General features: G+C 32.9%; 1 protein-coding gene across 3 annotated transcripts in view; it reads right to left on the minus strand.

Moving 5' to 3' along the window:
• Positions 1 to 1,910: 1,910 nt before the first annotated feature.
• NIPBL (NIPBL cohesin loading factor) overlaps positions 1,911 to 27,535 on the minus strand; it is a 224,343-nt gene continuing 198,718 nt past the window's right edge. For 2 of the 3 annotated variants that reach the window (XM_037002284.2, XM_037002267.2), the window contains 15 exons: positions 24,300 to 24,408; positions 22,665 to 22,801; positions 19,094 to 19,234; positions 18,876 to 18,969; positions 18,314 to 18,468; positions 17,666 to 17,756; positions 15,076 to 15,249; positions 14,485 to 14,675; positions 12,410 to 12,517; positions 11,730 to 11,930; positions 8,493 to 8,639; positions 6,486 to 6,760; positions 5,074 to 5,248; positions 3,438 to 3,626; positions 1,911 to 2,893 (listed from right to left, as the gene is read on the minus strand). In XM_037002284.2, the coding sequence (XP_036858179.2) occupies positions 2,528 to 2,893; positions 3,438 to 3,626; positions 5,074 to 5,248; positions 6,486 to 6,760; positions 8,493 to 8,639; positions 11,730 to 11,930; positions 12,410 to 12,517; positions 14,485 to 14,675; positions 15,076 to 15,249; positions 17,666 to 17,756; positions 18,314 to 18,468; positions 18,876 to 18,969; positions 19,094 to 19,234; positions 22,665 to 22,801; positions 24,300 to 24,408 (2,553 nt within the window). In that variant the 3' untranslated portion in view covers positions 1,911 to 2,527. Of the gene's footprint in view, positions 2,894 to 3,396; positions 3,627 to 5,073; positions 5,249 to 6,485; positions 6,761 to 8,492; positions 8,640 to 11,729; positions 11,931 to 12,409; positions 12,518 to 14,484; positions 14,676 to 15,075; positions 15,250 to 17,665; positions 17,757 to 18,313; positions 18,469 to 18,875; positions 18,970 to 19,093; positions 19,235 to 22,664; positions 22,802 to 24,299; positions 24,409 to 27,535 lie in introns of all 3 variants that reach the window. The other variant, XM_037002279.2, reaches the window with a different exon arrangement.

A 27,535-nucleotide genomic window follows, 5' to 3' on the forward strand; every position in this document is an offset into this window, starting at 1 on the left:
TTCTAAGAATTGTCCATTCTTTGTCAAAATAGTATAAATTTAAATAAAGTTTCATATTAATATATGAAAGCAAAAACTTAAAATTTTTTATCAAATATATCAATACAAGTCAATAAAACATACATGGCTTATTAGTGTCAATAGATTACGACTGAACATTGTAAATCCCCATACTTGAAGGTGTATCTTGTGTGTCTTCTAAGGCCCTGTTTTAGTTTTAAAAAGACCTAAAAAATCATATTTGAGAAAGTTTCTTTCTGAAAACTTTGGTTTGTATATTTAAGGAGATAAGGCTTATGAGCTGTATCAACATTTGGCTTATATTAATAGCTAATAAAATATTGGAGCTTAAAATATATGGAAACTTCATAAACACAGTAATTCATCTATGACCAACTATGGCAAAGAGCCTTACTCGTGTGCCTACTCCCCAAAGCTCACTCTAAATAGGATTGTCCTGTATGTATACTCCAAGGACCCTTTAGGAATTTCAGTAAGGACCATCTCCTTTAATGCTTGATGTTCAATTAACTTATAGTGAGTGAGATACAATTATTTTAACTTGAAACCCTGTTACAACCTTTATAAGCAAATGACTGAATCCTTCTTAGCCTCAGTTTTGTCTACAAAATGGGGATAGAATATTTAGCTAGCAGGTTCCCTAAGCATTAAATAACAGCATGCATCATCAAGTATCAATCAGGCTCATAGAATTTGAAATTGGCTTTACCACCCACATCTTCATTCTTTAGTACTCTGTATAGGCTGTACTTTGTATTCTTACATTTTTTTCTAACTGGTATTTTTATTGACAAATCATTATTGCCTTCATTAAGCCACCTCAAATCCTTTGCTGATTTAACAAATTTCAAGGGTAAAAGACCCATTCTAGTTTTGTGCAACAGAGTTCACAGTACAAAGGGAGAGGAAAGATGCAATTAAGTGGAAGAAAAAGAAGAGTGAGAAAACATTTCAAGAAAATGTTCTGAAAGAATTCCACATAGGAAATAGATCCTGTAAAGTTATTTTCATCATGGTTTAATAGGTGTTGACAAAAAAAGTATTTTGTGGCAATGTCCTTCCTCACAAATAGAGTATGATTTCTTGTCTAATTTCATAAAACTTAAAATTCTAGAGGTCAATTAAAAAAACTGACATAAATAAGTACATATTTTAAAAGTCTTAAATTTGAAACAGATCTCATCTTCTGTAAATTTTAGGCATTGCTATTTCTGAGCATCAACTATGCAAATCAACTTATTAAATACCCATCTCCCCATTAGTAAGAACAAAGGACAGATGCTCCCAAAAGAGGTATAAAACATTTAGAATAGAAAATGAATAAACATCTCAACTAGTAAAATTAGTGCTTTTTCATCATTAAAAATAACTTGTGATAAATGTAATTATGAAGGGTCATACTCATCTCTATTTCTACTAAAATAACACATGGCATAATTTAACTAAGAGAAATGCTAGTTTCCCAAAATAGCATGATTGTTACCTTTCCCCAAGGTTGTTACCTTTTCCCGAGGTTTAAAAAATAAATATTACTATCATGACATCACTAGAAAGAAATTGAAGCATACAAGGAATAAACTATAGTTTCTTTTTATATCAAAATGTACTCTTGAAAATGTGTTTGGCACAGTGCTAAATCATATATAGTTAATACTAAATATTGCAGGATACAATAAAACCCTGGAGTTAATTGTTTACACCCTCTTATGGGAATGAAAATAATAGATACCAATTATTCAGAAGTCAGCCTATACAAACCGTATAAACAATATTTTATGTTTTGCTTTGAAAACCAGTGATATAATAAATTTTACATAAAAGACTGAAAAATAATATAAATGGATTTAAACAGATCTTTACAATAAGAAATTCAAATGGAAACAGACAAGTAACAAAGAGAAGTAAAAAAATTTATTGCAGTATTTGCTCCGCCAGATTGCCTGGGGATCCCTTTTCTTGTATTGTTTTCAGGGTGACCTAATACATCAAAATCTACATTTACAAAAACTCCTTCTGCAGATAGGTCATAGATACTGCATGCTTTTTTTTTTCAACAGAATAAATTATATATCCAGGAGATTCTGCCATTTTACAGCCTGGAAAAAACAATGCTTCCCTGGAAACTGGGCTAAGCTAAAGAAAGCCATCCGCTGCTAGGTTAAACTCCAAGAACACTTTATTAAGAACATTAACAGACTAATTTCCAACATTCACTTGTTTATTTTTTAAACAGAAAGTTTTTTCCCAAGATATAAACAATTTTTGTTAAACTATAATACAGTGGGAGTAAAAATGAACTGAGAATCTGTTTCTGCTGCACAACAGCGAAGGGAGCTCCCACAAAAATGTTTGCCCAACATTTCCTTCCTTTGTTCCTGCATCCCAGGTTCCATTCTTACTCTTCATAAAACTGATTTTTTTTTTTTTTTTTGCCAGAATGTTGATATTTCAAGTTTTTCTGCCTTTTAAAAAAATTCCTGTAAATTTGGCTGCATGTACAAATTCATTAGCTGGAAGTCCCATCCTTGGCGGCATACAGGGATCGTAAAGTCTGAACAACTTTATTAGTCAGCTTATTAGCACTCGTTAGAGCAATTTTTTTGTAAATAATGTCTGACTCTTTAATAGTGTCTACCCAAGGCACCAGTTTGCGACCATCACGGCGCTTAGCCTCAGTCCAGGAGCCACTGTAGGAGCCTGCCATCCACTGAACACTGAAGCCATTGCTGGTTTTCTGTACTACTCTTGCAATTTGTGGTCGATCTTTGTACTTTGGACAGCAAATAGCGATGACATCCATGACGTCAACACTTTCATTCATCTGTGTTGCCAACTCCGTAGAGTCTGAATTTCGTTTTGACCTTCTCAATGACTAAAACATTGGGAGGAGGGAAAAAAGACCAAGTGTTACACAAGAGAATTTTAGTGAAATTTTTGTTTTTATTGCTCTTAATCCCTTGACGCCGGGAGACACTTCCATTGCCGGTAATGAGACGCACCGTGACCGCCAGCGCCAAGGGGTTAACACATACTTGTAAAATGATATGTAACTCTTAATTTGTACCCGTATTTTTACTCTTACTGATATATAAATTATATATACATACGAACCATAAAGCTACATAAAACTCAGCAACAATAAAAAAGGATAACACACATTAATACAATCCAAAGAAAAATTAATAACCTTTTATGCTAGATAAATCTCATTTGTTTTTTCTTTTTTATTCTTTTTTGTTAAACTTTCTACAAAAGTTTGTAATAAATGGTTAAGTAGAGAATCTCTATCTACAAAATGTTTTCTCTCATAGGTATTACATTACTTGGTGTACATTTAATAGACTGACATATATAAGCACATAAAAATCATTTTACGTAATACGCTGCGAAATACGTTGACTCCTCCTCCGCCTCACCCCTGAAGTGCCTCCTCCTCTATCCTCCCCATCACTTTCATCATCTTCTGTCTCTGCTGCTGCATTATTTTTAGGGCTGCCTCCTCCAAGCAGTGAGGTAATTGCTTTGTTCCGAGCGTTTGTGCTAGCTGACACCTCCCCTTCTTCCTCTTCTTCATCAGGGTCCAGATGTTCCATGAGAAGTTTGAACTACAAAAATTAGAAATTAGAATTTTAAGTAGATATTTCAAACAAGACTGACAAATCCCTGAAAGTTTTCTTCTCCTTTTAATTGTTTTTCCCTAAATTTTTTTTATGGCAGTAATTTGGTGTAAGTGAAGTAGACTTTAGCTATTGTCCAAGTCAGGGGCTGGCAAACATTTTCTGTAAAGAACCAGACAGTAAATGTTTTTGGCTTTGCAGACCATATAGTCTCTGTCACAACTACACAACTCTGCCACTGTAGTGTGAAAGCAGCTACAAACAAGACTAACGGGCACGGCTATTTCAATAAAACTTAGTTACAAAAACAAGCGGTGTGACCCATGTGGCTCATAAGTTAAGAGTTTGCTAACCCTGGTCCAAGTCATCAAGCAACCAGGTGATTAATATTTGCTAATAAATATTTTAATGTTTTCTGCCGCTTGTTCTCTGCCAAAGATAAGAGGACACAGAGGAAGCAAAGGATGTTGGGAAATTTTAAATGAGAATTAAAATGATTTTTAATTTTAAAGGACTTGCAAACTGTGAATAATATGAAAACCATTGTATAGGCTTCATTCTTGGTCAAAATATTATGTTCAACTACCTCTTTAAGTAGAATAAAAATTTTTATTTTTATTTTTTAGAACAGTTTCTAAAAACTTTTTACAACATTAAAAAACCTTTGTTGTGGTAAAATACACATAAAATTTATCATTTCAGTCATTTAAAAATATTAATTCATTGGCATTAATTATATTCACAATGTTGTGTAGCCATCATCACACCGCCATTTCCAAAACTTTTTCATCATCTCAAACAGGAACTCATTAAACAATAAACCCCCTATTCCTCCCTACCCAAACTCCTGGTAACCTCTTATTTTATTTTCTGTCTCTATAAATTTGCCTATTCTTAAAGCCACTTAAAAAGCACATTTTATGCCTACGCATACACACATAGTTGTTACATGTGTACATGTAAGAGATATACAAACATATAAACTTGTAATACTTTTCTAAGAATACATAAAGAAGTAGTAATATCAGTTTCCAGAAAGGGGAGGAACACAAGGGCTGGAGAGGCAGGAGGACAACTTCTCATGGTTTTTCCTCTTATGAAATATAAACCATGTAATCCACTGAATAAAAAAAAAAAGCAAAGAAAAACCCACATACATTGGCAAGGCTTTTTCATAAAACTTGCCCCAAATCTTTTGTTTTCATTAAAATAAAATTAGTGCTGGGCAGGCTTTCCTAAGAAAAAAATACTTTTGATGCACTGGGTGACATGGGAAAGGCAAGCCTAAAGTCACTCATAAAACCATAGAGAAATAATCTTGATAGTTTCATAAAACTTACCTTCAATGTAAAAGAGGTGTAGCTATCTCCCCCACAAAAATTCACTTTTCAAAAGTCATCACCAGAAGGAAATGTATTTTGGTTTTACTACTCACATCTAGATACTGTTTCACTATGCTCCTCTTCACATCTTCAGTGATTTTAGAATTAGCCATGTCACTCCGCAGGAAGTCCAGTGTTTGTTTGGGATGAAAATGAACTCCTGTTTTTCGGTTTATAGCTTTATCATATACTTTTGCAGATTCAGATGGAGAGTATTTCTGAATTTTACTGTTTTGGGAAAACAAAATCATTCACTTAAAAAAAATTTTTCAAGCATTTACATTTAAATTGATTCTAGCTAAACTTTAGTAATAATTAAACTTTTGTCATATAGATTTCAACAAGTGAAACTGTACTCAAATATAATTTAAGAAAGGGAAGTAAAGACATAAAGACAAAGATTAAAAAGAATAATATTCTCATTTCCATCAGTATTTGTCTTAAATGGAGGTATCATTAAGTCAAAGTAGTTTCTCATGTCTATTATTTTTGATACCTTAAGTGTGACTATGGGACAGTTTTAATAAAGTTACTCTGTACCACCTTTACCTCCTATTTTTTTGCCTACCAACTATTCATCCTCTACACAGCAGCCAGAATGACTGTTTACAAACCTGTTTCACAGTAACAACTCTGCTTAAAAGTCTTTCCAACTCCTCAGCATTGCTCCTGGACCTTTCAAAGTTTTGAAATTAGTTTGAATTAGTTGCCAATTCATTTAACAGCAGGATATTTCTTACTAAAAAATTGCCTAGCTTCTCTTGGAAAAAAGGAAGTTCTGGCCACACTGGGCCCTTCCTCTTCTGTGGCAACAAGCTGATGAACAGCTGAGTAACATCTAACCTTTTTCGATGAAACATACTTTTTCCAGTTTGCCACTGACCTTCCACCAGGTCCACTTTACTCATTTCATTATCTGTTCCCCACGAACATTTGACTTTATGATGCCTAATGTAAGGTTTCAATGAATACGAAAAATGACCAAATTCCATGGGTATGGGCAGAAGATACCTAGAGTGACTAACAGTGGGCAAAATTATAGGATATACATAATAATTAATATTTTTCTCTTATTTTGTAGAGTGTATTAGAGACTATTTGGGTCTGTTTAGAGCGTGGCCTAATTGGTCTATATCAATTCTTCATTCAAAGCTCTTTAAAAACTTAAACGTACAATCTCTTCAAAGATTAGCCTAATTCTCTAATAGTATCTTTTAAAGAAAATCAACAAAATAAGTTGTTCAGGTTATAATGCATCAGGATCTAAGTAAGGGAATATTTTTCCTCTCTTCAATAACATGGACAAATTATGGTATATTATATAACAAAATACTATACAGCAATAAAAGGAACAAACTCTTTTTTTAAAAAGCAGCATTTTAAATACTAAAAGATGCAATCAAAAGTGGGTTTCATATTTATTATCTGAAGAAAGTTTTATCTCTTATTGCTTATGTACCCTTACCTATCAGAAAATCCACAGAGATTCTTTAAATGTTGTTTTAACATCAGAAGCAATAAAATACCCTGGGAGACATTTGCAAACTCAATTAAAGGAGATGAATTTTCTGGCAAACATTTCATCACTGAATTTATATCATCTTCAGAATCAGAATCAGAATCTGAATCTATACGTTTTCGTGACTTCCGAGGCCTGGAAACTTCTTCTTCACTCTCACTTGACTCATTTTCCTTACTAGGTGGTGATTTTCTCTCTTTCCTTTTGTCTTTTACCATGGACTGGAAAAAACAGAAAATTACTCTGAGAAACAAATAAAAAAAACACCACTAACAAATATACTCCATTCAACAATTTCAAAAAGTGTCCTTAAATTAATATTTTATATTCTGAAACACCATGACTTTCCATAAATGACTGGAGATTACCCTTGGGGGAAAAATTAGACTCAAAGACTAAATAAAATCATGTATAATCCACTCTTGCAACCAATATCCACCCCTCCCCCGCAAAACACTACAACCTTCTTAATTATGATTCAAAGGCAAACAATTTTCCCATAGGATGGTATTGAAAGATAAATTAGTTATAAAAGTCTCAATTTGGTACACAGATAAACCATTCTAGAGGAAAAGAAGTAATTATAATTTAACTGAGGAGAATATAATATCTGTAACTCCTCTTCTATCAAACTCTCCCTTTTAAAAACTTGTTGGCAAGATAATATGCAACTTTTCTTAAGTATTTAAATTGTTTCTTTACACTTTGTGAAACTGTTAGCTCTTAAAAGAGATATAGCTGGATTTAAAAGGGGATAAAAGACCAGATTACAAAGCAATTACTCAAAATATTAACTGTTCAGAAATAAAACAGGAGAGAAACATTTTCAAGTATATCCACAACAGTAAGTGAAGCAACATAAGATAACATGATGGCTAAAGTTCCTGGGAAGTTATTAACTTCTCAAACTTTAGTGTGTATATTCAATACCTAGAGATTTTGTTAAAAATGCAGAGTCTGTTTCAGCAGGTCTGGGTGGGGTTTGAGGTTCTGCAGTTCTAACAAGCTCTCAGGTGAGGCCAGTGCGGCTGGTCTTGGTCAGCACTTCAAGTAGCAAGGGCTTAGACTCCAATCCTTAGGTATTAAAATAATCTCCCCAATTTACTAGTTTGACCAGGCTGAGTTTTGAGCACTATGATGTTGTAATGTGAGATCTATGTGTATCATCAGGTGCATGAAAATATTCCAATTAACTTAACAAAGAATTTAATGAGTGCCTACTATATGCCCAGTGTTACACCATGTGCTTTTACAATTAAACCAATTACATTTCCTCCTAAAAGACATTAAAGAGAAGACATAACATTTATAACAAGAAACTTAGTAAAGATTTTGGGCACACAATATGCCAACTCCATTATGATAAGGTGTTCAGGATTAGGGAAATCAATACTAGCATAAATTTTCTGTGTTTCCTTGTAAGTAAGCTATCACTATCACTCTCTCTATCTCTGCCTGCATCTCTTCAAGTGTACTATTGGGATCTCAGGCATTATCAGATTTCCAGAATAGCAAGGTGCTTTAAAATGGGGTTTAAGTGAATATATGAACAGACACCAAACGGTTACAGTCAGTGTTTAAAGTGAGAGAAATAAGAAGTGACATAGCTTATCAATAGAAAAACCCATATATATATGTATATATGTATGTGTGTGCTGTGTACATACATACACACAGTATATATGTGTATACATTCAATCTAATATGTATATATGTATATATTCAACTTAATGATCTGGAATGGAATGGTTTTAGGTCTTTCTTAATGGAAATGAAATGGCAGCGCACTCTCTCTATCCAATTCAAGCACCGCTCAGATTTCAATAAATTCATTTTAGAAAGATTTTATATACCTGTGAAAAGAATAAAAAGAACAATGAAAAACAAAACAGTGAGAACAGCATGCCTGCACTTTTGACAGATGCATCAAGAATAGTAATGTGTGTAACTTACCTCCTTGAATGACTGCAGTAGGTTACTACCAGAAACTGAGAGTGTAATGTCTATATGATGCATTATAAACAACGGCTCTTCCTGTGTCTGGTATGGAAAACAGGCTAGATTGTCTGCTATATACAAGAGCATATTCACTTCTGTTTTCTGTAAATTTTAAGAAAAGGTACATATGTTTAGTGGATAATCTAGAAATCCATCCAAAAAGTCTTTTTAGAAAAAAATATTACAGTGCACTTTCACCTCACTAATGTTTCAGAAAGAAAAGGGAGGGAGAGAGGTAAGAAAAAGGTAGAGGGAGAACAGAAATGAATTAAAAAAAAATCTTATACCCATTGTAAGAGACTTCATAATAACTTATACCATGGTACCCAAGAAGGGAAGAGGTGAAATTTTTTAGTGCACCGAAGTGGAAATCCCTTAAGTTTTCTTAGAGTATATGGAATCTTTATCATAAATCCATACCACATCAGAAAGTATACATAGGAATTCATAATTATTTGTCATTGTTCTTCTAAGAGTTTAACCCATACGGAGATCAGTTACACACAGTTACTATTCTGCCCTCAAATATAAGTGGTAATTATACTATTACTATATGGATTAAAAAAAATCAAAGTTCATGTGCTTAAAAACATTTGTCAGTTTCCCATATATCCATAATTTAGAGTATCAGAGTTGTTCTGATAGTGCTACTCCATTTTCACTCTATAAAAACTCTGAGGTAGGCAAAATTTAAGGGAAAAATTAGTTGCTACTAGTTGTTTGAGAAGAAGTAACAGAGACCTTCAATATTTCATGATCATCCAGAATATAAGAAACATTAACATTTAAATTCCTTTAAAATTTACAGCTAAAAACAAAACACACACAAAACCAAAAAACACTCCCCCTCCAAAACCCAAAAAACACCAATCAAAAAACACTCCCTCCTACCATCTCCCCTATCCTGCCATCTAAACAACACAAAACCCAATAACAGCAGCAGCCACAAAAATCCCATAGGGCAGATGGAATACATGTGCTATTCATATTCACCAGACTGTTTCTCTTAAGTATGTATCAACCCTTCCATTTAAAGTTGGGGAAATGCAGACAAAGAACCCTACCTCTTCTACTAGTTTTAACACTGTAACTGCAACTGGAAATGTTCAGGACTACTCTGAATAAACCTTTTAGAAATTCTGATATTCTTCAACTCTGGTCATAAAAAGTCCTGTATTGCTCCTTGTTTGAAAAAATCAAATTTCTTGTAAGAATGTTCTAGAGTTGCTCCTCTCATGTCTTTCCCACCACTCTTGCATGATTAAAGCTAAGCTTTTGTCCCGCACTGCTTGAGCTTCAGCCCACCAAATATCCCACCTTGTTTTTTATTTCCTATTCTTGACTGAGTCTCAGTAGCACCGGATACTACTATCCACTCTCCTTCCTGAAACCTTCTTTCTTATTTTTCTCTTCTTAGCTCTTTTTGACTATTCCTCTTCTATATCCTATTCAAGCCAACTCCTTTTCAAACTGCTTTTAGCAACAATTCTATTATTTTCTTAGGTGCTCAGGACAAAAATATTTGAGTTATCTTTTGACTATTCTTCTCATACTCTCATTTAATTTATTCCTCCTCACATTTCTTTTTTCCTCTCCCACTGTCCTCAGAAGAGATCAGTCCTTTTAATTACCTCCAGTGTGAACAAATGCGAAAAAATTTGTGTTCCTAAAATATTCTTTGGCACCTGTCTTCATCACTTTATTCAAATACTTTCATTGGTTTTCCACTGTCTGTAAGATCCTCCATACCATGCCTTACTATGATCTTTCTGCTCCAGTCAAATAACAATCTATTTGCTATTTCCCAAACATTTGTATCTTTGTACCTTTATTCATGTTTTCAGCCCTGTATTAAAGAGTAAATACATCTCATCTAATCCCCCTACGTTTTCAGTGACTTGTTCCCTCCTCTGACATCCTTTGTCGGAAGCAAGTAGTCAGAAGCAAACACTGCATTATGAGAGTCAGATATCCAGCTTAGCGTTTCACATGCTGAGGTTAGAAACCATCAAGTTAATGACCTACTATTAGAAGGCAATGAAACCACATAGGAATTAAGTTCGGGAGACAGATAAGGACTAGAGTATTATCACTGATACAAACCACCTGATAGTCAGGATATGTTACCTTTATTTATTTATCTCCTTTATTTTGATTCTATTTCCCCAATTAAAGGAAAGGTCCTATGAGGGCAAGAGCACTATATCACACCATGTTGTACTCCTAGTAAAATGTCCTACACACAATGAAAGCTTAATACTGATGATGATATGACAATGATGGTGGTGGTGATGATTAAGTTACATTCTAAGTATTTCTGGAATAGACGTTTGCAATATTATTTGTTACATCATATGTCCAAAAATTTCATGTGGTACTTAAAGAGGTCTAGTAAGGTATAAATATTCTGATAATTTTGTTTTAGTGAAAAAATATGGTATTGGAATAGTACAAATGCTATCAACTAAAAAAAGAAGAAATATTTCTTTTGCTCCTCTTAAAGCTTTACACACATAGACTAATCAGTAAGTTCTATGTAGGCAGATACACATTAATCCTATTTACTATTTTATCTTCATCTTCTAGCACAATGGCTACCACATAGCAGGTGCTGAATAAATACTTGTGCAAAATGAAGGGATAATTAAGGGGTAAGCTTAAAGAATAGGACATTCTATTTTCTTGGCTTATGGTCCTGGCCAATGCAACTTGTGGGACAGCCCAAAGGGTCAAAATTGTAATTACACAAAAGTGGGTTTTTTGTTAGGAAGTCAAGTAGGGATCTTAGCAGCCGAAAGCCTAGAACAGTTAACTTCAACAATATTCTAGTCTGACAGAAATGAGTGAAATTTCACTGATTTATTTAGGTAACTGATCCTCCCAAATGATAGTTCTGTGATGTACCTTATTTAAAGGTATGCTTAAAGGAACTGTTATCAAACAAAGTTCACAAGATACTCAGTATGGAGACACAATTATAATTTATCCTGCATTCTTTTATTCTCATATAAAATTTCCCCTTCAATTTTGATTGTATATCTTGTAATTAACATAGAAGACTTAAAGAAAAATTTATTTAATATAGTCACTATTATTTACTAAAATGGTAAAATTTACAAAATGGTTAACTACTTTAGTCATAGAATTTACAGAACCCTTAATTTCTTAAAATAGTAAGTTTTTTATGCTTACTGCTGTGTCATCAAAGAGGTTGAGTAAAGAAATCAGAAAGGCTCGTCTGTGTTGGCGGTTTCCACGGATCATGGAGTAAAGGTGTGAACACAAAGCACTAGAGGACTCATCTTGTCTGAAACCCCTTACAGGATCTTTTAGGCATGTGTTGATTGCCTGTTGTACCTGGTAAGACATCTTCATACCAGCCACTGCTTTCATCTGAAATCAACAAAAGCTTCATTTTTGTCACAGAAATTAAAAGAGTCAAATTAAAAATATAGTTTGAGCATTATAGCTTGAGGCTAACTTCATTATTTGGTTTTCTTATTTAAAATAATAAAATCATAGAATCCAAGGGCTGGAAGGAAAATTAGAGATAATCTATTGCAACCCATCCATTTTATAGAAGAAAAAACTGAGATCCAGAAGAGCAATTACTGCCAACATCGTACAGTAGGGACTGGAACCCATTCACCTGGATTTTTAGTCCAGCATGCTTGCTGGGCTGTCAACTCAGGTTGAATTTTAAAGAGTTAATTTTAAACAAAAATAAACCGCCTGGGGGCCAAACTTAGTCACATGTTTAGAAGTAACAAAGTATTTTATTCTAGTATGAACATGGGCAGGTCATTTACCAAAGAAATGGCTTAACAAAGAAAGATGTTTAAATTTAGGTTGTACAATTAAAAAATACATACATGAATGAATCCAGCATATTTTTTGTCTATTTCTACAAGCTGCTGATCAGCCTTGTTCCGCATAGCTGGTTCTGGGTCTGTGCCCATAGCAATTAAATATGGTACACACTAGAAAGAAAAGAAAAGATTTATAAGACATCAGCATAGCAAAAGCTCTATATGTATCTTGAAGTATGTTAAAACTCACTGTATATCTGGAATATATGAATTTAGCTTTATAGGCCTTCCTATAATTATCATGTTTTAGTATTCTTTTTAAATTTATTCTTTCCCCCTTAGATTTAGCTTAAAGCAAAAAAGCACTGAGCCATTAACAAAAATACTGATGTGGTGAATTCACCAATTTCAGCATGAATTTAAGGTTCTTTAAACATCAAGGGCTTCCACACTAATATACACTTATGACTACAGCATATACTACAAATGTGTATGTGTCCATATACTTCAATAACTGAAAGAATTTGTTATGTAAAGGTTAGTACAGCACAAAAAGTAATTTGCCTTCCATATTCAAAACTAGAAAAATACAAGTTTTTGCCCACAAAGCTGATTTTAGACATGGCTTCAATGATCAGGCATTTGGATAATACAGCTTAGTTTTCGCAAAGAGCTGTACTTGTTGTACTTTCTAGTCAAACGGTTGTGTGAATGAATCTGACGGATTTGCAGGTAGGTCAGGAAACAACAGCAATGGCAACAAACAAACAAGAACAGCTTTAAAAAAGTAGCCATGGGACTAGTTACGGCTGTGAGACTAGTTACAATGGATGACCAGGGATTAAATCCTGAATCAGGGAGAAAAAGTGCTCGTTAATAATATTACTGGCTTAACTGGCAAAATTCGAAAATGGATTGCATGTTAGATAATATTGTACCAATGTTACATTTCCTTAAATTGATGATTCCAGTATGGTTTTGTAAGAGAATGTCCTTGTTCTTAGAAAATCTTAACTGGCAAAATTCGAAAATGGATTGCATGTTAGATAATATTGTACCAATGTTACATTTCCTTAGATTAATGATTCCAGTATGGTTTTGTAAGAGAATGTCCTTGTTCTTAGAAAATCTATGCGGAAGTGGTTAGAAGTAAAAAGTAATGATATCTGAAATTTACTATCAAATAATTCAGAGAAAAGTATATATATGAAAAGAAAGAGATAAAGCAAATGTGGCAAAATGCTAACAAATGGTGAATATAGGTGATGACTAAAAAGGATTTGTACCATTTGCAATTTTTTTTAGTGTGTGAAATGTAAAAAAGTAGATATGACAAAAAGCACAACCATTTAGAATCCCTTCAAAGAACCCTCAGTATCTCAAAAATTCAAGAGTCTCAACGTATTACTGCACATTTTATTAAGTGATATTGATGGTAATAATCCTGAGTCATGAAGAATGGCTAACTATTCATTAGTGTGCTTTGCTTCCGCATACAGGGAAAAACAGCATAATTACATATAGTGTATTTTAGAAAAAGTTCCACAAAAAATAGCCAAAATAAAAATCTTGAGGGGGTACAGGCTTTGGTTATCTAATAAATTCACTTTTGTAGCTATGATACTCTTCTGAACACATCAGATGGCACAGACCAGTGCCCATCCTTAGAAATACTATTTCTTTATTACATCATTTAGTCCTCTTAATGCTTTGAGGTGATGGATAGTTATTACCTCCAATTTATAGATGAAGGAACTCAGATTATATAATTAATTTTTCTGTGGACCAAAATTGACCTAGTTTAACAGATTATATTCTTTAGTTAACTCTCTTGACATATGCTGTTGGTTCTTAGGGATAAGATTCAATATAGATTAAAACAAATTTATTGTCCTTACTTAGAAAAAAATGATTCCAAGTACATATTCTACCAACTTAAATTGGAAGTCTGATTAACAGAGAACATTATGAATATACGGATATTTTACAGTAATGACAATCTAAAGTACAGAGATGGACTAAAATTTGGATTCTTAGAGTTAAGGACAAAAAACTAGGAGGAATGAAGAACTTCTTATTCTCTAGTCACAATGTCATCCAAAGATGAAAAATCTGGCTTTTTTAGTAAACATACTTACCTGAACTGGATGAATAAGACCTTGGTTAAGAGTCAATGCAATGACATTTAGGGCAAAGTGGCGTACACTTGACTGGGTGTGAAAAAATGCCTCAAGCACCTGTTTGAGGTAAAGCTGCATGATGGAACTACTCATCCCTGAGGAAACATCACCCATTTCTTTTAAATCTTCCTGTTTTGCAACTTTCTTCCCTACAAAAAGAAGTAAACATATTAAGAACACATATACTAACTTTAGTAAATATACCAAATTAGGCTACAACCAAAAGAACAAACTGTTACAGCTAATGTTCTGGGGCCCACTGGTTCTTAATCTTTTTGTTTTTTGGCTCCTGTCAGAGTCCCCTTTGAGAACCTGATGAGCTATAATCACTCTCCTCCCTCAAAATGCTACTGTCTGCACATACATTAAGTTTTACAAACAATTTTTGGGAGCTTATGAATACCCTAAAGTCTAGCTATGGATGTAAGGACTCCTTTCACAGAATATCTTCATCTAAAATAAAGAGATTTAAGTATCTGGGTTAAAAAAGAGTCATGGAGTACTCTAACTGTAGATGCACTGTGAAATTTAAAAATATATTTCACTTACAGTCTCTGTCTGCCTGCTGCATACGTGTATCTTCTTCTTGTAGGTAGGTCTGGAGGTTTTTTAACACTTGTATTTTTAAATTTACTGAGGAGTTCTTATCAGATAAAATATTATTATATAGATTTTTCACCTCTTGCTCAAACATTAGACTTGGATGCTGAATGAAGGCAAACCCTAAAGAAGAAAGAACAAAAAAAAATCTCTTGACATATTCATATAAAAATTAAATATAACATTTAATGAAAATGTTGCCAAAATATATAAAGAGCCCCTCATTTCAAAAATTAAAACTTAAAATGACTGGAAGAATATGCTGGTGGCCTTACCTTGAGAAGTATTAGAGCAGGAACTTCTTTCTCCATCAATTAAAAATAAGAAATTGCATTTCAAAGGAGAATTTCACACATGAGGAAACCTTGAGAGGGAACAGGGCCTAGTGGCTAGGGGAGTGGATTAGGAGTCAGGTGTCTTGGGTTCTATTTCTGGCTCTACCACTGACTTGTATGTAGTATGACCTTGGGTGAGTCACATAATCTCTCTGTGCCTCAATTCTCCATCTGTAAAATGGGGACAATAACATTTACCACCCACCTACCCCAAAGGGATGTTTTCAGAATTTAAGAGGTAATGTATGCAAACATCTTTTAGATCCTTGGGAGCACGTACTACACTTTAGCGGTATTAAAAAACAAAAATTGCAATATATCCATTTGATGAAACACTAAAATAGAGTTAAAAATATCTTTCATTTATTCCTCATATGGCATTATAATGAAGCCACCATGCTGAATTCTATGACCATAAGCTAATAAGTAGCAATAGTATCACCCATGTTTATTTCCACAAAAAAAATGCTGATTTTGTAAGACAAAATGATCCTTGATGATTATGATCCAAAAGGATTATTGATGCCAAATAACAAACTGAACTCAAAGCAAAGAGTGATCAATAACTAGCCCAAGGTCACACAAGATAACTATGGCCCAGGCAATATATATTTTTTTTACAGGACTGATATATAAGACTTTAATTTTCTTTTTTTACTTCAATTGTTTGTCTTTTTTTTAATTAAGGTATCATTGATATACACTCTTATGAAGGTTTCACATGAAAAACAAAGTGGTTACTACATTAGCCTATATTACCGAGTACCCCCCATACCCCACTGCAGTCACTGTTCATCAGTGTAGTAAGATGCCACAGAGTCACTACTTGTCTTCTCTGTGCTACACTGTCTTCTCCATGATCCCCCCCAACACCATGTGTGCCAATCATAATATCCATCAATCCCCGTCTCCCTCCCTCCCCACCCTTCCCCTTTGATAACAGCTAGACCCTTCTTGGAGTCTGTGAGTCTGCTGCTGTTTTGTTCCTTCAGTTTTGCTTCGATGCTATACTTCACAAATGAGGGAAATCATTTGGTACTTGTCTTCCTCCAGGCAAGATGTTTTTTATTAACTGGTATAGAGGCCCTGTTTTCTGGATAGTGCTACTTCTTTAAGTTAAATTTTACACTGCTTGTTCTCTGAATTAAATGTAACACTATTAGTTCTGACATTTTATATAACATAAGTTCAGACTGAATATTCAAAGGTACACATTTGGCTTGAAGGTAATATTGTACTGACATAACTCCCTAGTAAGTGATAATTGAATTTTTATTGTATTTGCTATTATATATAATTTTCTCAAAGAGTTGAGGGAGGAATAAAATAATAAGATTTAAATTTATTTAAAGAAATCTGTGAGTATTCAATGAGGTTTGGGTAACTTAGAATCTTTTATTATTCATTTTTGTCCTGAAGACTAATATAAATAATTGTCCGTGCATATTATAGACCTTGTTAACATTACCAAAATAAAGTTTCCAAGTAAGCTATTAATCTTACCAAATAGCTTTCCACATATCTGCACAAAACTAAACCAAACAACAACAAAAACCTGGATAGAGCACTCTTGTAATTTTTTAAAGTACATTCAATTCAGGTGCTTTAATATTATTCTTCTAGTATTTGGAGTATTCTCCCATATTCCAATATCTTTCCAGGTAAGCCACAAACACCTAACCTTCTGCATATATTTGTTACAGTGATGCTACTGGAGAAATAATAGGGCACAGATATACATCCAAATTGCTTCTTCTGGATTGGTTAACATGTACTTCTTACAAATGTGTAGACTGCCCATTGTTTTAACTATAAGTGGCAAATATGTATGATGACAAAGCTTTGCAAGGTAAAGGAACAATTTAAAAAATATGCAATAGCATAAAATTCTCCCACATCTTTTTTTTACCAAAGTGCTTTAATGAATGTTTTATGAAACCCTACTAAGTAGGGGTAAAAAACAGTGTTGTCACCTCTCTTTTATTAATGAGGGAATTGATGAAGAGAGAAGTTATGTGATTTGCTCAAGGTCATCTAGGAAGTCACTGGCTGAGTCAACAATGGAACCCAGGTGTTTTAACCCCCAGTCCTATATTCTATACAGTAGACAGAAATATACTTAAATGAATACTTCAGACCCATATTAAAACATTTGTTCAATCTCTCAAACAACTAAAACCTAAAGAAATTTAGATTTAACTTACCCAGACCAATGATAGCTTTTGTTTGAACTTCTTCATCTGAATGTTTTGTAAAATACATCAATAGTTCAAGTACTTTATCCTTTATGTTAACCTAAGGGGAAAAAAAAAACACATTAAAGTGTATAAAGAAGAGTAACTTAGATTAGCTTCTAACTGTATGTGAAAAAAATATCTAAAAGCAAATTTCCACATGTGAACTTCACTAAAAAATAAATCAATAAATTTATAAAACCATATATCTTAAAACACTAGTATTCAAAATAAAGGTCTCTGACAAAGAAGTGTGTATCAGAATATAAATCGATGCACTACTGAACATTGAGAAAGTTAAAAAAAAAAAAAAGTTAGTCGCTGACTGAGACAGTGTGCCCACTACGACAAATATATGAATACAACTATATGCAAAAACAGACAAAACTACTAATACATCTTGTGTAAAGCTCTTAAATCTTGTTACAGTCTGGTAACAAACAGGCCACAGATCAGAAGCCAGTCCAAGGACCACTTTTTGAGCAGCATTTTCAGAATTCTCATTAAACCAGACTCTCTAATGCTGCCTTCATTCTGGGACATTTTCCATTTTCAGTAAACAGGACCACACAGTTCTGTTTTTTAGACCATAAGTATTAATGTCATTAGGATCTTTACCTTACTGTTGCCTTTAAAATCTTCCAGATCAAAATCAAAATGCCGACATAGTGCTCCAACAGTGAAAAGGGATCTAAGAAGTGCTGGTTTGTTTGTTAAAAGTGAAGTATTATTTGGGTCCTCTTGGTGCTGACTTTTTAATTTTGAAATGGCACCTAATAAAAATAAGTAATATTTACTTACAATAAACCTTTATGTTTAAATTATTATGTTCAAATAATTACGCTAATGAGTTACAGCTGAATTTTACTAATGGCTCAAAGTATTAAAGATGTCTAAAATTATGACGGCACTCCGTAGAACCTAAAAGAATGAACTTAACAAAAAAAACTGTATTTAAACTATTTTACATAGTGGGCTGAAAACGGCATTACCAACATTTGCTTGTGAGATAAATTTCTGAAGTATTACATTAAGGGACATAGAAAACATTGCTTCTGAGAGTGGACTACAGAGGACAACCATACTCCTCACAATTGTCTCAATGCTACCCTTTATCAGGAGGAGCTGGGCACACTCCAGATCTAGCAGAATAGTTTTAAAGCCTTGGTACTGAACTTACCATAGTATCTATTGAAACAGGCCCACACAAATTTAAAATTCTGTGTCACTTTATTTACAACCGCCCCAAGACAGCTCACACAATGTTGCACTACCTACAAGATAAAGAAAATGTTACCATTTAGAAAAAAAGTTAAAAACAAAGGCAAAAACATGATTTAAGTTAGCATTTGTGAATTATATCCTGATCAGTACAGAGATGGGAAAACATATGCTTACAGTCATGCCGTATTTGATGATGAGCTTCATTAGATCCTCTTCAATAGTGGCAAGGAAAGTTTCACTTGGATGCTCCATCAGTGGTACAACCAGTTCTAGGATTTTTGCAACATTGCAGATAACCATGAAATCATTTTGTGTCTATAAGGATAAAATAGTGCTTTATGGATATCAAAATCTGAAAAGAAACTATATATAGCTTTATGTATTTGGGGGAGAGATATTACATATACAAAATTTTAGTAGAAAACCCCCCAAAAACTACTAGAAAGAACTTATGTTAAGGTACAGAGAGAAAAGAACTAGATACTGCCAGGAACCTGTATTTCAGCTCTGCTATTAATTTACCATGCCATGTGACCTTTGAGTCACTTAACAATGCTACAGCTTTTTTTTTTCCTTTTTCTAAATTGCAACAGAATTCTGAAAGAAAGGTATCTAAATATTAACTTAGTATCTTACCAATATTGGCATAGTTTCTAAGATTTGTATTTTTCAAACTTGGGCATAACCTAGTAGTTCTCAATTGGGGTTTGCCTCCCAAGGGTTATCTGGCAGTATCTGGTGACAATTTTGGGTGTCACGACAGAGCATCCAGTGGACAGAGGCATGGGGTACTGCTGAACACCCTACACTGCTCAGGAACAGTTCTTGATAACAAAGTAATCCGGCCCTAAATGTCAATAGTGCTGAGTGCGTTGAGAAGCCTTGTTGTAACCCTTTTTATGATAGATGAAAATGTAGAAGCCCAGGACTACGTATAAGACTTACTTAAAATTTAAAATATTAAATTTCATTTTAATTTTAAAAAGTTTTAAGACTTTGATTAAAAACTAATCAGTTTAAAAAAAATAGGTAGAGCATTAAAAGAACATCAAAAAACATTAAAGGATTTACAATAAAAGGTCTGTTTCTACTCCTGTCCTCCAGTCACCCAGTTCCCCTGACCAAAGGAAACCTAGATTATTAGGGTTTTTTTCTTTTTCTTTTTTAGTAGAGTAAATCTTTCAACATACCTTTTTATTTAGTCAAGCTATCATTCCTTATTCTTAGCAACAGTTTACTGACACTCATTTTGGACTCTTTGAGCTTACTACTACCATACTGGTTAGAAACTTTTCTGTCTACATTCATCCTTCTTTTCAGCAAACCCACAGGATTAAATAATAAAATACGTAAGCCGAATACTTCTTTTGAAGAAACATAAGTCCTGTTGTTTCCTGCCATCCCCACTCCTACCCCCTTTTAAACTGTGGATGAGTTAAAGTGGGTCTAGAGATAGAAGTGGGTCTAGAGATAGAAGAGTTTTGTCAAGTAAGATAAATTCATTTGAGAATCATTGCTAAATTTCTACCTAAAAAAAAAAAGTAGTAATATTTCTTGAAACTACTCTTTAACATTACTGGTCTGGAAAATCAAGTGAAAGAAGTATCTTAAAATCTAGCAGAAAAATTTATAGAAAGATGGAAATCATGAAGGAAAAGAACAAGAGAATATATAAAACTAAGAAGAAATATTTGAAATGAATATAACATAACACTGTTCAATATTTAAGATAAAGAGTTCTCAAAAGAAGAAAAAAAGGCCCACAATTCAAAGGTAAAAGGGGTGAATGATATGAACAATCAAATCACAGAAAGTCACATACAATTGGTTAATAACAAAACAATGTTCAACCTTCTTGGAAATCAGGGAAGGGAAACTGAAGCAATGAGTATTCCTTCTACCTGTTAGACTATCAGAGAGTACAAAAATGATGCAGAATGTCATGTACTAGTTTCCAAAGAGGCTACAAAACACCAGCAACCTGGCAAGTTCTATTAAAAACCCAAACCAAAACCTAAAAACATTCCCTCCAACTAGGAGGTCCATTCCTCAGAATTTATCCCAAAGGAAAAAAAAGCACCAATATTTAAAATTACATGAATGTTTATTATGGAATGGTTTGTATTATTTATCAATAGGAAACAATGTAAATATCTGCCAAAATGGGAAATGGTTAAGCATATCATAGCACATCCATAAAATGGTAATATGCAGCCATTCAACAGAATGAATTAGATACATGCCAGGTGATTTGAGATTAGTAAAAATGCTTAAAAGACACGTATATAAATAACATAACTTGATTTGAAAAAACCTGATCAACCATTTATATATGTATATGTATGTGTGTCCACAATCATAGAAACATGGATAAAATACATAAGGATACTCCAGGGTACTTATCCTGAGATGAGGAGGAATGAAGATGGTAGTAGGATTAAAAAAAAACAAAAACATTTAAAAAGGTATCTATCATATATGAGATGGCCTTATTTACACAAAAGTTAGTATTTGTGTGTATGTATATGTGTGTATATGTATACATGCACACACATACACCAAAACTATACAAAGTGTTTTCAGAGGAACTTTGGTTTTAAAAAAATGTTGGTTCAAATGAGGGCTATTTATGCAAGTTTTATTATAGTCCAGATTCTACAAGTAAACAGACATGGGGTTTAATTGTAGCTTTGGGACTGGTTAACTGTGTGGCCTTGGGCAAGTTATTTATATTCTATAGGCTTTAGTTTCATTATCTGTAAAACTGAGAATAATGGTACCTATTTCACAAACTAAATGAGATAATGCATATACATAATTCTTCACAGTGCTTGGCACTGTGATCAATAAATATTAGCTATCATTATTAGATTACACTTTAATCAATTTATTTCTGGATCTAATGGAAGCTCTAAAGATAGAATTAGGGCCTCAGAAGTATTGTATGTTGTTTCTTTATATTTATCTTCTGGTACTTGCCTCAGTTCTTAAAATTTCTCAGGACACCCTTTAGTTTTCATCTTAAATTGGCTAACGTATATTACCAAAAAACAAAAACAAAAACAGCTAACTATAGCAGTAAAACTAATTTAGTAGAGAAAAAAGTTGAAATTAACTCCTTAGGTACACTTGGAACACAGTATGTTAAAAAAACTACTTACATTTTTAGGTTTTTACAGTATTTTAAAATTTAGTGTTTGTAATAAGTCATTTAACTCACCATACTGTCATAAATTGCTGGGTTATTTCACTAAAGCAATGTTTTATTTAATTTTACATTTAATTTTCAGAAAATAAAGTATGTGTAATATTAAATTAACAGCCTCTGATATAATACTAGGCCTTCTATATTCAATGTATTAGTGTATTATTAAAAATACAGTAAAATATATTAAAAATGACAAATGAAAAGCAAATTCATAATCCAAAAGATACTAAATTTCTCAATGACAGGAACTCTGCCTCATTCACCTTTGAGGTCTTAACAATAGTTACCACATTTATTAAGCATTTAGTAAGGAAGAAATGAAGCTTGAACTTTATACTACATCAGAAAAATGATGTTTGTAAATAACTTGCCACAAATATTAGAACATATGTTTGAATACATGACACAATTGATTTGTCAGTGAAAATGACTGTCATCTGTCAGTGAAAATGTGGATGACACAAAGTGAATTCTAAATTTAAAATGCTTGCTACATGGTTTATGGAAGACAGAAAAATAGGACAGTTCTATACTTACACTACATTTAGTGGTAAGGTATGGTTGCATAGTCATGGCATGTTTAACCATGAGCTGGGGTCTTATTTTGCTGAATAAGAACAAAGTGGTTATGCAAGCTACCAATCTTCCAGAATTCACACCTTTATTGTCAGAGTCTGGAAAAACAAACAGAAAAATAAGACTCTAAAATATGACAAGGCAGTGGAACTTACATATATTATTTAAGTTATTCAGAATTATCCCCCAAATAGATTCAGTTTATGCCTCAACAGAAAAGCTAACCATTTCCTTTAATACTAGACTTACTGTATTTCATTTTTTAATTATACAAATTACATATATTAATAAAGGACAAAGAGGCTGTGCTATGGAAGGCAAGTTTTATACTGAGGAGAGAAGGATTGAAGTTAAAAAGTAGAATGGAAGTTGGAAGTTTAGGGATGGGCTGTTGGGAATAAACATGGTGTTGGTTATATATAAAAATTGATGGAAATGAATATGGGAAAGAAGGCAAAGAGAGACAGTAACACTTTAGGTGAGGTGATACTGTGTGTTTAAGGGTACTGGGAAGAGAGATATTGTGGAAGAAGAATGTTTAAAGATGAGAGTGACAAGTTAAGAAACTGGACCAATGCTACATTAGAAAGAAAGATAAACAAAATTCTATTCAGGAAAATGTTGCTAGTTAGGAGATACAATGGTTCTTAGGAGTCAAATTAGTTTTAAAGAAGTTCACCAACTTTTAACATTAAGTGACAACAATCTCACCCTTAAAGTCTAGGATAAGGAAAAATAGGGAAACAGAACAAGGAGATAAAAGGAAGAAGGGGTACACATGAAAATGAAAAAAAAAAAAAGAAAAAAGAGAGAAAAGTACATAAAAATATAAAGGATATTAACAATTTCCTTAGGTGCCATAAATGGTACCTCTGTAGAGGCAATTGGCCCCCAATTCTAGAGAATGACTGAGGCTGACTTTGTTCCTCATCAATGTACATTAGGAGATAGGAAGTAATGTTAGTCTTGTGTGCTTTAAGCAATAGATATCCATTATGACTTTTATAGCTTTATATAATTATTTTATTTCTATTTTGATTAAAATAACTTCAAATTTGTGACTGGCAAATAATGTGATAGATGATATATTAAGTATTTAAGGAATTTGTCAATTTAAAAAATACTAACAGCTTTCTATTTCAAGATTAAGCACATTTTAGATATTATAAATGATATTAGGAATACACTACAAATCTTTTAAAAACATTTTTATAATAGCTAAAACATTCATTTTGAGAAAAAATTTTATATGATTTAAAAAATATCAAACAGTTTTTGGATGAGTGAAATTAGCTAAATACATATTAGCCCCTGGACTTACTTTTATTCCTGTTCAGTATGACATTATATCCAAAATTATATGCTATTAAAAGATGTGGAAGGGATGAGGCCTATGCTTTTATTATACTGCTGTAGATAATCTCAGTCAACCTCAACAATATAATCTAGGATGCAACATCAAACAAAAAACATTTCATTTAAAAATGAACTTATTATTTATCAGGCTAGGCAGAGCCAGAGGCAAAAATGAGAAATGTGTCCAAAGTATTTTAAAATATAAAACCAACTTAATGACCAATATATAAAATGTCTTACCAGCTAGAGATTCCTCATATTTAAGAATGTGCTCAACTAGGTTATCAACAAGTTGAGTACAAGCTTTCTTCACAGGTTTATATGAGGAATCCTCTTCAGACTTCAACAACTATACATGTATATATATAAAAAAAACAAAATCCCAGTATAATTATTCATTAGGCAATAATAATATAAATGCATTAAATGTGTCCATAAATAAGCTTTTCAATTGTTATTAACAATTTAATATGGAAAATGCAAATTAATAAACAAAATATATAATGTTTTAAAATATCTTATAAACCAGTAATTTTTAAATACTTTCAAGTAGTTTTAGTATGAAATATTTAAATTTTTGTGTGTAGGACCTGAAGTAGGGTGTAAAAGAAATAAGAAAGGTGACCTTCTTTTAAGAGTACCACACAATGCTAGCTGAATTGTTTTAAAGAATTAGAATTCTGTTTCTTATTATTTCAAGTCCTTTGATGTCTCAAAAAGCATATTATGGGTTAACTATATCTTTTATATAATTATAAGTACATTTGAATTGTACCTTAAGTTTTGCAATTCTAAACCATAAGGTTTATTTTCTTCTCTGTATTATCCTTTGCCAGATTACTAATAAGCAATGTTAGAAATGTTATGAATAATGAGATGAAGAAGAGAGATGAGCCTAACTATAGCCAAAAAGTAAAAACCAATCCAATCTTTCATAATTATAGGTCAATAGTAAAGTCATCTAAGGTATATCTGTTTTGTTAATAATGATTAGCTCATACAATTCTGGATACTGAAGAAGCTGAAATGTGTACTGATTTCTATGAAGAGGTCCAGTGCTTCCAATATGGTTGCCATGAGCCACATGCAGCCACTGAACACTTGAAATATGGCTAGTATGACTCAGGAAGATTAAATAAAAATTTAAATGAATTACAAGTACAAGTAGCTAGTATTGGACAGCACAAGTTTAAACATTCATTACAAGATGCATGGATGATTAAAACAACAGTAATCAGAGTAACATAACACATATATTGTCCCTCTTGCCCCCAAACAGATTTAAAGAAATAAATCAAAGTGGAAAACTTCAATTTGTTTCAACTCTGAAGAGCAAATTCTTCTCATCCTGATCCCTAACACAATTTTGAAACAGCTAATAAATCATATGCTAACCTGGTCTTTCTCAGGCAGTAGAAAACAATCCCCTCATCCCTGTTTTTTCCTTTTCCTCTCCAAAACATCAAGGATACACAAAGTATTAATCATAAAATTTGGTTCATATCAAATTATTATAAAAATGTATAAAAATGTGACTTCTAATTATTCACAAAATAATAATGTGCTTTTGAACCCAACTCCAAGGACATTTCCAATAACTTGCAATTCCCAATGCACTCCCTTCCTTTATCCCATCCTCCTGCTTTACTTTCATAATAACTGCTATGAGGAATATTACCATTTCTATACTTTAAAAAATTGCCTAAGCTGTGTATTACTTATAGTTCTGCTTCATTTTTAACTTTGTAAAAGGTATCAGTTGGACACAGTGTTCTGGGACTTGCCTTTTTCATTCAACATTGTGTCACTCATCAAGGTTGTTACATGAAGCTGTATTTTATTAATTTTCACTGCTATGTAACAGGTTATTGTGTATCTATACTGCAATTCACTTATCCATTCTTAAGATAGATTAATTATAATTTGAGTGATATAATGAGTCTCCTTTTAGTTCTCTCCTGGTACACACATGCAAGATTCTCTTGGGTATATACCTCAGAGTGGAACTGCTGGGTCATAGGATATATTAATGTTCAACTTTATGAAGTAATGCCATTTTTTTTTCAATTTAGTTGTAATTATTCCCCAATAAGAGCAGTGTGTAAGAGATACTAATTCATCTCTTTTCCGTCACTTATCATCATCCAACTTCTCAATTTTCGCCAATCAAATGGATATAAAATGTGGTCTTAATTTATATTTCCTGTATTACTAATGAGGTTGAACACCTTATAAGCCTTATATGTTTTTTTTTTTTTATGAATACCTATTCATGATTATTACCTATTTTTCTATGGGACTCTTGCATTGTATTAGTTTAGAGGAGAGGAGTTCTTTATATATTCTTAATAACAATCCTTTTTCAGTTTTACGTGTGTCAAATCTCTTTTCCTGGTCTGTGACTTGTGTTTTTGCTTTCTTTAAGATGTCTTCTGATTGATAAATGTTTTTCATTTTAAGGCTAACCTTCTTCTTTTAAGGTTAATAATTTTTGTAACTTGTTTAGGAGTCAAAAGTTCAAAAATAAATCCATGTATATCTATATCTATATCTATATATATATTAAGGTATCATTGATATACAATCTTATGAAAGTTTCACATAAGCAACATTGTGGTTACAACATTCATTCATATTTTCAAGTCCCCCCCCACACCCCATTGCAGTCACCGTCCATCAGCGTAGTAAGGTGCTACAGAGTCAATACTTGTCTTCTTTGGGCTATAATGGCTTCCCCATGGCCCCCCTACATTATGTGTGCTAATCATAGTACCCTTTAATCCCCTTCTCCCTCCCTCCCCACCCACCTCCTGAGCCTCTTCCCTTTGGTAACTCCTAGTTCCTTCTTGGAGTCTGTTGCTCTTCTGTTCCTTCAGTTTTGCTTTCCACGAATGAGTGAAATCATTTGGTACCAGTCTTTCTCTGCCTGGCTTATTTCACTGAGCATAATACCCTCTAGCTCCATCCATGTTGTTGTAAATGGTAGGATTTGTTTTCTTCTTAAAATCCATGTATACTTTCTTCTAGAAGTTTTAAAGATTTCCTCTAATCTATATGGAGGTGATTGTTGAATTGAAGTAGGAGTCAAATTAAAAAAAAATTCCTTATGGACAGCCAATTGTCCCAGCCCCATTTATTGAAAGTCCATTGTTTCTCCATTCACTGCAATGCCACTTGTTTTATAGCAAGTATATGCTATATATGTGGAGGCTTATTTCTTTTTCTTTTTTTTGGTTTTCATGGTCTATTTAGTACTGTATTATCTTAATTACTGTATCTTTAAAAATAAGTCCTGATATTGATAAGGCGAGTCAGTGATCCTGCAATTTCAGAAATCATAATTATTTTTAGCACTTAGCTTTTCCATACACATTTTACAATCACCTTAACATGCTTAATGAGTATTTTTTGTTCTTGATGTTGATGAAATCTCTTTTAACATTTTCTCATTTTGCATGATTTTCACTTTCAGGTTT

This window comes from Manis javanica, chromosome 1 (genome assembly GCF_040802235.1).
Source record: "Manis javanica isolate MJ-LG chromosome 1, MJ_LKY, whole genome shotgun sequence".
In the NCBI taxonomy this organism is placed as follows: domain Eukaryota; kingdom Metazoa; phylum Chordata; class Mammalia; order Pholidota; family Manidae; genus Manis; species Manis javanica.